Genomic DNA, 13396 nt, shown 5'->3' on the forward strand with positions numbered 1-13396 from the left:
AGACATAAGACGATCACAACAATCGAACAACATCTACAGGGTTCAGCATTTCAAGACCACCTTTGTCCAGCGTTACTCCTAGCAATGTTCAGTTAAGGTCAATATTTAATTTCTTTGCCAAAGCGGGCTTTTGCAAAAACACCTCCCGAGCTACCAAATAACCAAACCATCCCCCGTTGAAACTTTTATTTCTACAGCCACAGCAGCTGCAGCCTTTCAGGCCTGCTGGTACCGCGCTGTTGATTAAGGCCTGCGATGAGCCAACCTGGCTCTGGAGGCCTCATCCTGCAGCTCGACAGCCTCGCTGACTGCTGGGTTTCATCAGCAGGCTCTTGGGTTGTCACCGAGCACCGGCCACCTTCTGAGTCACTGCTCCTTCCATGACTCCAGTTTTACTACCCCGATGATAGCATGACTTCACTTTGTTATTTTCAACCTGAATGATTATTGTACAAATTAAGGCTGCAGCAGAAGTTTCTTAAAAGTAATGGTCTATTTAATTTGCCTGTAATATCACTATCACAACATTACTTGCCCAAGCCCTCTCTGCAGTAGGCAATAGTCACTGCAGTTATGACACTAAAAACACATCATTATCTTTAAAATACTAAATTTACATGACAGTTATCTAATCTTTTAAGACTGTGATGACTTGCATAACTTGTATAATTGTTATATGAGATACGAGACACTAGAATATTTATTAATTTCCTGTATTGCATCATTTCAGTCCTTACCATCTCCAAATAGCATCAGAATAGCCAGATCTACGGCCCGTTTCCACCCTGAGTCTTTCTGGATGGCGATGCCGTATCCGGTGGAGGCAAACACTTTGCCGCTCCCGATGGTGACCAGCTTACACCCCTCATCTCTGCCAGCCATGTAGTTTAGCACTGCAGCGTCATAGATGAAGGCATCCAATTTGCTGTGAAGGATGACAGAAGAAAAATGAGCTGGAAGTCAAAGCTGTGAAGCCACCTTCACCACAAATAGTGACAATGTTCAAATCACCGATTCATTATGTCAAATGGAGATTTTAAGACACTGAATCACAATCATCTGTGTCATTGAATGGTCTGAGAGGTTTCCTGTAAAGTACGGTGTGATTAGGCAGTAAAGAAAAAAGGCAGGTAAGTCATTTTTAATGATATGTTTGTCTCTGCACATTTTTGCATGTTGACCTGACCTGGTATCCACTGCACTGACTGCAAACTCCAAGCTATGCTTGTTTATGATTAATTGGTATTAATTCTCTTTTTTCAGGTAACAGTTAATAAGAAATTGCAAAACACTGAGAAAATTTACAAGGAAATTGAGTTTCTCTCATATAAAGTGCTACAAGGCAAGACGGTGTGATCTTTTAAGGCAGTAACAGCACAGAGGCAATTCAGTTAAAATACAAATAAAATATAAATTAGTACAGTAAACCAGGTAGGAGAAATTTAGGCCATTAACTCTTCTGTAATGAGGAAAGGAATCTATTTTAGGTTGTTCTCTTGTCATGGAAATTGTTTAGGTGTCATCATGTGATAGATAACACCTAAACACCGGTCATAGAGTTCAAATATAAACCTCGCTGTTTAAATGACCAATTCCATTCAGATGTGAAGAAGTAAAATATATCACTTTTGTTTCCAGTGTTGAGAACGAATCTTCAAGCTCAGTAACTAAACTGACCATGAGACCAAAGTGTTTCAGGGTCTGGGGTGGTGAACTGCCATGTTTCCTGTAAAACCTCTGCATTGTGTTCTATCCATATTAACCCTGGGTTAACAGATACAATGACATGACGGTCTTCAGATTGGTGACAAATCTCCACCAAGGGCCCCTCAGGGCTCCAGGACCTCTGTGCCCTTCATCACAGGTTCGTCCCTGTTCTGTTTTCTCCAGCCGTGGTGGGTGAAAGCGTTTGAAGACAGGGAGAGAGAAAGAGTGAAGAGGAAGTAAAGATGTTACCTAGCTTTCAGAGCAAACGCATGCTACGCTGCTATTCTGGGTGCCAGTGGCAGGCAGATACGCTGCCCACCCACATTACCCAGAATGCTCTCTTTTCCTCTGTCTCCCTCTCCTTTTTCCTTCATCATCTTTTCTGTGTATTGCATCAGTACAGGACCTTACGGCTCCATAACACAGTCTCTCTTCTCCCTCCTGAAATCTTTTCAACTCCCTCCTAGCGTCCCACATCAGGCCCGCTATCTCTCTGCTCCTCACCCAGTCTTCAGACTGTACAGGGCTTCGTCTACATTCTTCTGGTGGAAGCTCGTCATGTAGGCATGCATGTCCCGGTAGTTGTTGCGGATGTTGCGTTCTGTGCTCCCATTGGGCACTGTGCCGAACCGGAACGGCGGCGAGAATTCGTTAGGCTTCTGGAACTGCGGTGGGGGGTTTCGGGAAAAGAAAACACACAGAGAAAAGAGCAGTGAGCTGCATCAAATAGCCTTTTAATGCACTGTTAAGCAGGACTTTAGCAAGCTTAAAATCAACTAACTGTTTAGAGATGTGAAGAATCCTTGGACATGTTTAGACAAATATGTATGACACATCAGATCAAGTTCAGAATAAAGATGTGCAATTTATGTTAGAAGCATAAAAATACTGAAAAGATCAAAGCAGCAGTTTTAGTTTCTTAGTTTTATTTCTTATTTAATTACTTGATGAAGTCGTTAATTTTTTAATTTTTCTAGATTAAATGGCAAATTCAAAATGCACATCAGTCTCATCCATCCATCCATACAGGGTTGTGTCCCCTTATGAGAAGCAACCTGTGCAATCGTTTTGCAATCAAGTGTGGAAAGATGTTGAGAGTGTAACACCCTCGACCTCTGGACAGAGGAAAAATAAAAATTTAAATGCAACCGCCAGGCAAGCATTTTTTTCATTTGTTGTAAGGAGGTTCTGTCTATTTTTACTCTGTGACTGAGCTATTACATTAAACTACCAGTTACAATAAGCTAACGGCCCCATTCTGAAAAACCACATGTTGCACCTGCATGAAAACTAGCTACAGTAGCAAGTTAGCAGAGAGATCAAATAAGTTCAAAGCACTGAATCGAAACACTCATCCATATTTTAGGGGTTTTTGGTCTCATCTTCCTCCCCTCACCCCCTACCGGTCACAGCAGATGGCTGTTCCTCCCTGAGCCTGGTTTTGTCGAAGGTTTCTTGCAGTTAAAAGTGAGTTTTTCCTTCCCACTGTGTGCTTGCTCAAAGCAGGCTGCTGTCTGCAGTAATACAGGCTCCTTAACTTACAAAATAAAGCACCTTTAGGTGGCTGTTGTTGTGATTTGCTGCTATATAAATAAAACTGAATTAAATATTCATTCTAAATAGAAAAAGCAAATTAATAAAAAAAATAATAAAACAGACACTAGTTTTACTCCAAATTAAGTAGCCCACTCTCACATGTGTTCACACCCATGTGCTCCTTCACCCCACAAACTATCACATTGCCTTAAATTCACACCTTTTTGTCTGACAGGCCTGACACCTGGTCAACGTACTCCTCCTGGATCATGAAGGCAGCCAGGTTGGCAGTGTAGGATGCCAGGAAGATGACAGCAAAGAAGGCCCACACTGACACCATGATCTTACTGGTGGTGCCTTTGGGATTCTGCACAGGGACAGAGTTGTTGAAAACCAGACCCCAAAGCAGCCAGATGGCCTTACCGATGGTGAAGGAGGGGCCGCCGGGCTCTGGGAGACAGAATGACAGGAGAGGAGGGGGAGGAGGAGGATGCAAAGCAAAATGGGAGAAGAAAAAGGGATCAGTTTCACAGATCACAGGTATTACCTTGCTTTATCTGCATTTACTCATTGAAGGACTCATTTGATGGATGGGAGCAACACGGCATAGATTTAGCCCCATCCTTTAGTTTGTCAGTGATCGCAGGATGTGCTCTACAGTCAACATCTGTTCTTCCAGACATGGCAATGACAACCCACTGTTACACACTACTAACTCTGCTCCACCTACCTCTACGGGAGTATGACAAGGTGGCAGGAAGGATACACTACCTACCACAGAAATGAGGAGAGGGACGAAGGGAGGTGGGGGGGAGATGGGCGCACAGCAGGCTGCAATTACATATGCTACAGCTGCAGCAGCAGTACAGGACAACAGCCTTACACAACCCAGCGATTAAGTGACACAACCCATAAGACATTCAGAAAACAGCACTGTAGGAAACATTACTCCAAACTATTTTATTCCCTTCGGTCCTTGAAAGAAAAAAAAGGCTGTAAGCAGCAATATAACACTTCTCTGATTTTATCTTGAGAGGTTGCTATTGTGGCAACCTAATACAATCCTCAGAGTCAAACAGAGCGAGCATATAAAAGCTAGAGGGAAAAAAAGGAAACCCAGAATGAATCTGAGCCATTGATTTTGATAGGCAAGTTGATATGAATGGAGTGCTGAGACTGCATTTGATTCAACAGGGTAGTGTTGTTTGATACTGTCAGACATCATTAGACCTGACATACATTTTCAGTGTAAGGTACCAGATCTTGTTAACTGTATTCAGCAGTTTTACAACCGTAGATGTGGCGGTGTAATGCTGCTGTAATATTTGAGAACAGAAACGATTTTGTAATGCAGGAACAGAGGAGTCTTTGTTTTTGCGCAGCGATGCTAAGAATACTTAAGATCAGCTATCTGGTTCTTGCCAATGATCCTTTTCATTAGTGAAAGAGCTTAAGTGACTATAGATGCAGATAAGCACTCAAGACATCAAGTAGGAAGTCCCAGAGCTCCAGTTGAACTCATTCAGACGGGATTGTCAAAGTAATTTAGCGCCTGGAGGGCTCAGTTTGAATGCTGCATTCAAGTTAACAAAGCCTGCTGGCTAAGACTGCATTAGAGCACATCAGATTGCCTAAAAATGTACCTCATTGTTACCTTTTAGCAGCAGGAATCGAGTGGGTCTGGGTTTGTGTGTTAATGGACGTGTGTGTCCTCTCACCTCGTCCGTCTGCCAGACAGCGATTGTAACCCACCGGGCTAAAGTACTCAAACACAAACACAGCCACTGCTGACACGATCAGCAGCATCACAAACATCATCACCCAGACGTCGGCACTGAAGGGCTCTGAAAGAGAGAGGGAAACAGGGAGGGAGGTTGTGAGAAGACAGAGAAAGGAAGTTCATTAAAGCAAATGAAAGTAAATTATAATATAACCCCCCACCCCCTCCTCCCCACCACCACCCCTCGGGTATCAACATGCTTATTTGTATTCAGACGCTATGTGCTTTGTGCTTGTCACATTTATGGATTTTGTCTGAGTTTCTGTGAACACTAACAAGCACCTCTGAAGAGAAACACTGAGAAGAAGGCACGTTTTCCAATTGCTTTGTAGTTTGTATCGTATATTATGGTCTGTGACAAACACCATAGTGTTGTAGCTGACAAAACAATCCCCACCAAAGGTTCACCAGACAGCTCTTCCTGAGCAGTTCACATTCAGTTAAATTTGTCCAATTTTCAGCTCTATAGTATTTTGCAGTTTCATTTTTCTAAGCACTTTCATGAGGTCCAACTCTTTTCCTTTCATTCTTTACATTACATCACTTTTTAAACAATAACAAATCAGCATATTTATAGTACTGTTTAAAGTCTTAACAACCCCTCATTTCATTATGTTTTGCTTAGAAAATGGGACATTTTCTTTATTGAAATGTGTGTAAACATATATGGAAATACAACATGTAAGTATATAAGGAAAAAAAGAGTTTGTACAATTGTAATGAGCTTGAGAGTCGATGTTTGGTACGTCAACTCTCTTAGGCAGCATTTTTGTCATTTCTTTCTATAGGAATAGTTCTTTAAGTGTTTTGGGATCATTGTGATGCTGAAAACGTAATTATTACTTAATTAATTTGCCCATCAGACACTTACCAGATGGTGTTACACGGTGGATCAAACTTTGATGGATGTTTATAATTCTAATGAATTTTGACAAGATCCCCAACAACACTTTGCCGAAATGCATCCCCAAACCATGACAGGGCCACTCCATCAGACCTATTGTCACTGATTTTCAGTCCAGTTCTTGTGTGTCCTTTGCTTAATAATGGATTTTGTCCTCCACTTGTGCAGTTTCCTCAAATATTTTTTGAAGTTTTTAAGTAATAGCTCTTTGGGAATCACCTTGTTAGTGCAAAAATATTTAATACCTGCTTTTTTTGTAGATTCAACTTAAGAAATGAAAGAAGAAAGAAACGTGTTTTTGTAATAGGCTTATTATATTTTTACTGCCAGCGCTTTAAATATTATAAATAGCTAAACTAATAAAGGACAGAGGACCTTTTACTTTGACGGAAACATGCACTGGAAACACACTGCATTTGTCAAATCATGAAAAATTAGCTGACAAAACAAGACGATTGTAGTTTCTGCCTACTCCTTTTTCACTTTAAAACATCCCAATGAGCTTTAGAACAACAGAAAGAGTGTCCTGATAAATGTGTGAAAAACGCCTGCCCCCGTGTGCAACATGAAATGAGATTCTCTGGCACAAAGGAAAAAGGACAGAACTTTAAGCTCCTTCTTCAATTATTAAGAAGGAAAATTCCTAAAAATGTTGAACATCTGCTATTCCATTAAACTTTCAGAATAACCTCTCTGTGGACCTTGTAGTGAGATTTTTTTGTCAGCTGCTGTTTTCAAGGCCATAAATTTATCATTTCTCTGTAAACCTGCATTGAATGCCAACAATAAAAATGATTCTTGAAACTTTTTTCAATACTCATCACTGCAGCCATACCTTTTTCAAGTGATTTTGACTGATATCTTGCTCCCTGTTGCTTTTTATGTCTCTGTGTTGTTAAACTTGTTCGTTTTATTGCTGCCAGAACAGGTTGTTCACCATAAACAAGCAATGTACTCATTTTGTTGAAAACCTAGTGTCGTCTCTGTCTGTGATTCTGCATTTATTATGCGATACGAGTGTGTGTGCGCATCTGATTGTTCTTGATTGTGCTGTACATCTGCCAGGACCATCAGGTGTGTTTTTACTTACCTAGAAAGGCCGACGGGGAGACGGTCCCATTGCTACGGGAGACCATGACACTGATGCCCGTCTCAATGAACGGCACAGAGAAGTCGATGACCTCTGACCTCTCCTCGTTGATGGTGAGCGAACCCACCGCCATGTGGGCGTTCTTATCCACTACCTGAGGAACAAACAGGCAGACACGGACAGGAGGGGAACATAGAAGCTCAGTGCTGAATATTCCCAGGTCTTTAAGGGGGATGGTAAATCAGTGCTGTCATTTTTAAACTATCCACCATGTTTGCTAAGAGACCAACAGGCTTTTCCCAAAGATTGAAATCAGGAGGAAAAGGAGATCATTTCCACACTGGGTCAGAGCTGAACTCCCCACCAGCCCAGCCTCCCTCTAAGTGTGTACAGGTATATTTAGTCCAAAGTTTCTGGAGCCTCAAGCCATGAATAAAAAAGGAGCACAAAAGACTGTTAAAAAGGGATGTATGTACGCCAGAGTGAACAGGAATCCTGCATGCTGCTTGTTCCCTCTGTTTGTCACACTTCTTCATAGTGGCCCGCTCTCTTCTTGCTCTCTCGTTCTGTTCTGTTTTCTGCATCTGTTGTCCTATTTCCCCCATTCAAATTAAATCATTAGCTGCTTGCTTAAGCATTTAAGGATGTGTACTAATGAATTTGTGCATGGGTGCATTGCACATTTGAATAGCACTGCCTTTATGCCAACGTATAACAGCAGCAAATTTACACCACAATCTATGGTAACTGGTCTGGAGATTTATTTAGTTTACACTACACTGCACATCTTCACTAATCAATGTTCCCATCGTAATAATGAAATAATTCGCTCGATGTCATGATAAGTTAGGTCTGACATCGCGTTCATTTGTGAAGGCTGCATTGTGGTGGATGTGCAATGTGTGCAGGAGAGAAATGGGTCTTTCCTTGAGGCTGCTTTCTCCCTCTCTGCCTCTCTTGCCCAATCACTCCGCCTTTCTCTACATGCATTTTTCTTTCCCCATCTCTGATTAGGACCATCATAGCGTCCTCTTGAGTTTTTGTGGAGTTGATCACAGCCTCCCCCACCCCTCTCCCCACCCAAGGCCAAGCTATAGGGAACAAGTGCTGAAGCAGTGAGAAACCAACAGAGAGATGACGCAGTGTGCGAAAACCAAGCTGAAAGGGTTTGTTTTGGTTTTTTCCTCTTTTTAACGTCAAAAATTCCAAAACTTCTAAATTAACATGGGAAAAGTTTATTATCTATGATTAACTCAAAGATGTCAAACTGTTGCAGTTCTTTGCGTACTGTGTTTTAGTAACATTACAAATAGGCGATGATCAAACTTCTGGTTTATAAGAAATCACTGATCACAATCCAAACAGAGTTAGCGCCATATGCTAACACTGTTCAAAAATCACCAGCATTTGCTGCCCCAGTTGGACCAGCAAATCTCCCAGCGTTGAGGAAAATCTCAACGCTGGGAGATTTGCTGGACCAGGATTTCGGGCAAAGTAATGTCTCTCTTATTTATAGGTTATACATCAAAGGCCGTTCAAAGAACTACATTTTTGACATGGCCTCGATACTTGCAGACAGTTAAAATAATAAAACTGGAAATTTTGGAAAGTCTGGTCATTGTTCACTGAATCATTGCTTGTTTTTTTGTGTGTGCAGACAGGATTTTCTGTCTGCGTCATATACAGTTAGAGCGAAATAAAACTCACTATAAAAATAACCAATAATTAAACTAAAGCATAACACTTACTGACTGTAGCAGTATCTGTATTTGATTTCATACTTTAGGCACTTGATTGCTTAATTGATTTTAAAATGCTTAAAATCTGAAAGTCTGTGTACTCTAATGATATTTTCAAACAAATCATTAAAAATCTGGGGAGAATTAGAAAACAATGAAAATATGTTGAATAAATAAACATAAAGCATACTAAATACATTCAAATTGGGTCCACAGTCCCAAAGGCAGACTCCCAGACCAAAGACAGCCTGGGAGAAAACTTAACACGCTGCTATACATAACATACATAAATCTATGACCCAACCACAAAAGGAGCAATAAACAATATAGATAACATCACGATAATGGCAGCATTATGAAACCGATGGAGGTAAAATGTTCAGAGCAGGTTTTCTGTAGCTGAGCTCTGGCAGTTATTTCCTGATGTGTCCTCCAGCTGTTATCACGACCACACCAGGAATGACACAGTGTGGAAAGAAATAGCAGAGAAATTGCAGCAGTTTTATCATGATGCAGTCTAAATGCATTAAATTTGATGTCTCACTCAACGGTAAGGTTCAATCCATGTCACACAGCTTAGCTTTCATTAAACCTATCACATAATTGCTATAATCTCATACCCTGTACGTGTAATGTGCCAGTGTAATGCAGCCATCATTAATACACCTGTCGTTTTCCTACTGTGACAAGTCAAACATCTGTCAAGAAAAATGTCTGTTAATTAACAGATGTTAAGTGCTCGCCTTCCACTTAATTCTGTTACTCTTCTTGGATATCAGCTCTCACCAAATGTTACAACACTGGCTAATAAGTGACTAATAAATATTTATAAAATGAAAAGAATTACGGTCACTTGGCTGCCTTTTTAGGGCCTTCTAGCAAAGAGATGTTTCTGTAGAAGAGCTGTTTCAAAAATTATTTCACTATCTACAACAAAATGAACTGAACAAAACACTCACATATAAAATGTGCTGGTCTTACTGTTTCTTAGCGATCTTTGGGTTTCTGCTTTAGTGACACTGTACAGGTGTGAGTCATAGTTCATGTGATTTTGAGTCCTTATTCTACCTTTATGTTTAGTCTAGTGATGAGTTTCAGGTTTGCAATCCAATGTTTTGGTTTAGATTTGTGGTTTTTATAAGTTGTAGCTCCTTCACTGTTTTCTGTGCCTGTTCCATGCTTAGTTATGCTTGTGTGTTTCTTTTATTTCCTGTTTTGCCTTTAAGGTCAGTTTTCCTTCATATATATATATATTACTTTTGTTATCTGATGATCCTGATTGCTCACACTTTTCTCTCTCATTCTTCTTTTGTTTCTTGTTCCCAATCAGCTCAGGGTGTATAACTAGTCTTGACTTTTTGTTTGAGTGTATAACTACTCCTGTCTGCTTCTTTCGTCTCACGATATTTTTCGTCTTTGTTCTTTTTCTGATTGCTGTGTGTTTCTGTGATCTCAATACTCTTTTAGATTCCTGTTATGTTGACTTTTATGGGTTTTTTTTGTTTTGGTTTGTCTTTTTGGGTTTTTTTTTTTTTTTTTTTTGGGGGGGGGGGGGGGGGGGGGGGTATAAGCAGTCAATGAATGGCTTGCATGTTGTTCTTGAAGCATCCACTTCAAGTCCTCTTTTATACACTCCACCCATGAAAGGAAAAAGTAATAAATTCATGAAAAGCAATGCAACCTCAGCTTATGATGTCTTGCTCTAGTTGCAATAACGTATCTCAGTGAGCTAACTAAGGATCCAGTAACACAGGCCGAGATACCAGTCAGTGACTCTGGCAATCACAGGTTGTAAAGAAAAATGTTTATTTCCTGATCATTTGTCAAATTGTCGTTCCAGCCCTGTATTCCAGCCCTAAACCTAACCTTCTCCCTAGCCCTAACCATAACCTTATTCCTAACCTTAACCACCACGTTAATGACGTTAAATAGTGTGTCCGCAAGCGATTTTAAGGAGAAGAGCAAACATGTGTAGATTGAGTCCAAACGGTTCTCACAGGTCCTCAGTTTTCCGATGTCGTCATGTAGGAAGGTGTTGGGTGCCTGAAAACGTAATATGCTGACGATTTGTCACCTAGCGTAAAATGTTACGCTTTGGGATGAGAACGTGTTGTTCCAGAAAACCCAGCATCTTCTATGTAAACTAGAAGATTAAGCAATTTGCTAGCGACCGCAGGAGGTTTTGGTGCAGCACACCTCTTCACCTGGTCTTAGTTAGAAACTTCCACTTTTTGCCCTAGCGACCTGAGGTTTCCAGGGAGTTGTTAGCCTGTGCGACTGAGGACTGACAGACAACAACCTGCATGCAAGTTTGCCATGAAATAACACAAACTTACACAGAGATATACATTGAAAAAAATCATCAAGTATTAAGAGTCTGTGCACGTGGAATGGACATCACGTGGCTCTCAGATCACAACCATTTCATAATCAAAATAGTTGTCAATCAAATCTCTTACTAAGATGAAGAAAGATGTGCATTTGCTTTCTTAATCGCAATAACACAATCAAACAATCGGCCGCTATTGTGCAAGGAAGCAATGTCTGCATCAGAATCTGTCTATTTATGGTGCACCTTTTTCTGTCATACCTCATTCATGTTGACTAAATGAATGAATGAATGAATGCAAATAATACAATAGATGGTAGGCACCACCATCAGCAACACACTGCTACCAATGATGAGCTATACAAATATAAAGCACTGCAGTTATACTGTAAGTCCAATCGTTATGATGGAAATCAGAGAAAGAAATTAAAAATACTTAGATTTTGAGTATAAACTATAATTGTGTCTCTCTAATGGTTCAATAATGGTTGTATGGCGACGTCTCCAGTGCTTTTCTCCAGCATTCGGCCAGCTATGAAATCCACAGTGAGCTGATTTGCCAGCAGATCTGAATGAAATTGACCAAACCGTCCCGGAGGGTATTTTCAAGCTGATGCTTTCTTTTTTTTCCAGTGTTGGGATGAACTTAGAACAACATTGATCAGTTTTCTGAACAACAATACACTGCATTTATATCTACATCTGCCTACTGCAGTGCAACAGTATCTAAGGCAATAATTTATTTTAAAAAGATTAAAAAAAACTAACATGGAATCTGGAAGAGTACAAGAAAATATTCTCACCTCTCCAACCATGCCGTTCCAAGTCCCATTAACCTTTTTGCCGTGTTTGCCGTTGGTGACCAGGTAGAGGTCATAAGTAAACTTGACCGTCTTGGCGATTTTCTTCAGGATGTCGATACAGAAACCTTTGCAGCAGCGCTTGATGTAAATCCCTGAATCACCTGTTTGATTGCTGGACAAAGAGGAATAAATGCAAATCAGAGAGCAGGATAAAAGGTTTCACGAACTCGAGATCAAAGTTTTGTTTGGTCTGAGTACATAAAACCAGCAAATGCAAAAGAAAGAAGACATCACCAAGGTTTGGCACTGATTACCACACCTGGAAATACTAGGTTCAGATATAAACACTTTTAATGTGGATCTTTTTTTTTACTTACACACTTTTTAAGTTTGCTTTTACAATGCAAATTGTTGTTTGTTTGCTTTTTTTTAGCAGACTTTTTCTGATTTTGCACTGGACAATAATTTCCTCAGTGATTAATAAAGTATTCTGGCTGTGATTCGAAACAAGGATTTGATTTAACTCTGGGAAATTAAAATTTTTACCATATTTTGTGACCTTTTTTAGATCAAACAATTAATGAAAGAATCAGAAGCAGTTGTAACAACAGTAAAAATCCTTGTGGACGCAACCAAAAGATAGTGCCCATACACATGCTCATTCAGGAGGGCTGACTTGAGAAGACTTTTTACAGAGAGAGCTTCCTGATTATCCTGATTGCTTTCACCTGTGTCTCATTCCTCTTTTGTTTGTTGGTCCCAATCAGTACTGGATGCATGAATAGTCTTTTTTTTCTTTGGTCTCATCAGATTGTTTGTCTTCTTTCTCCGTAGTGCAGCCTGTACTTTATCATGCTCTTTGGTAGTCATGTTATGTAGACCTTGTTTAGTCTTTTGGATTTTGTATACAGTCAATAAATTTGTCTTCCTTTATATACGCCACCCCGATATGAAAAGAGTAAGAAACTCGTGAAAAGCTAGTCCACCATGAGGGAGACGGCAGTTGATGACCTCTTGCTTGAAATTGTAACTCACCCTAGTGAACTAAGGCCCCAGTCACATAGGCCTAGAGACCAGCCAGAGAGCCTCTGGCAATCGCAGGATGTAGGAAAAATGTATATTTTCTGGCCGGAAAATATTGGCTGGCATTCATTGGGTGAAATTAGTACCAAAGGGGCTTTTCGAGGATTGACTGAGGCTTAGATTCAACTATAAGAAATTAAAAATTTCACTGGTTAGATCAAATGATTCCTGAAGAACCTCAGAAGCAGAAGCAACAGTAAAAATCCTTACTGGATGCAACCTTATGACCGTTCACATGCTCATCAAGGGGGGCGTGCTACTCTCATTTAACACCTTTTTTATTCTGGGACTCCTCTCGAGATCTATGTTAATTTTTTCTGCTGTTACAAAGACAGATAAAGAAAATCTTTCATACCTCTTGCAATAACTCTGAACAGTGCAACTTTACGTTACTTTATCATATGTTATGTCCATATATGTTTTTA

At 40.2% G+C, this 13396-nt stretch overlaps 1 protein-coding gene across 8 annotated transcripts in view; it reads right to left on the reverse strand.

Moving 5' to 3' along the window:
- The window catches only part of grin2bb (glutamate receptor, ionotropic, N-methyl D-aspartate 2B, genome duplicate b), a 138099-nt gene that overhangs the window by 19611 nt on the left and 105092 nt on the right, over window positions 1-13396 (reverse strand). For all 8 annotated transcript variants that reach the window (XM_040024496.1, XM_040024498.1, XM_040024500.1 and 5 more), the window contains 6 exons: window positions 11889-12060; window positions 7018-7171; window positions 4962-5087; window positions 3464-3693; window positions 2212-2372; window positions 738-925 (listed from right to left, as the gene is read on the reverse strand). In XM_040024496.1, coding sequence (XP_039880430.1) covers window positions 738-925; window positions 2212-2372; window positions 3464-3693; window positions 4962-5087; window positions 7018-7171; window positions 11889-12060 — 1031 coding nt within the window. The remainder of the gene's footprint in view (window positions 1-737; window positions 926-2211; window positions 2373-3463; window positions 3694-4961; window positions 5088-7017; window positions 7172-11888; window positions 12061-13396) is intronic.

The sequence above is a fragment of the Simochromis diagramma genome, unplaced genomic scaffold, assembly GCF_900408965.1.
Source record: "Simochromis diagramma unplaced genomic scaffold, fSimDia1.1 OVJJ01000302.1, whole genome shotgun sequence".
Lineage (NCBI taxonomy): Eukaryota > Metazoa > Chordata > Actinopteri > Cichliformes > Cichlidae > Simochromis > Simochromis diagramma.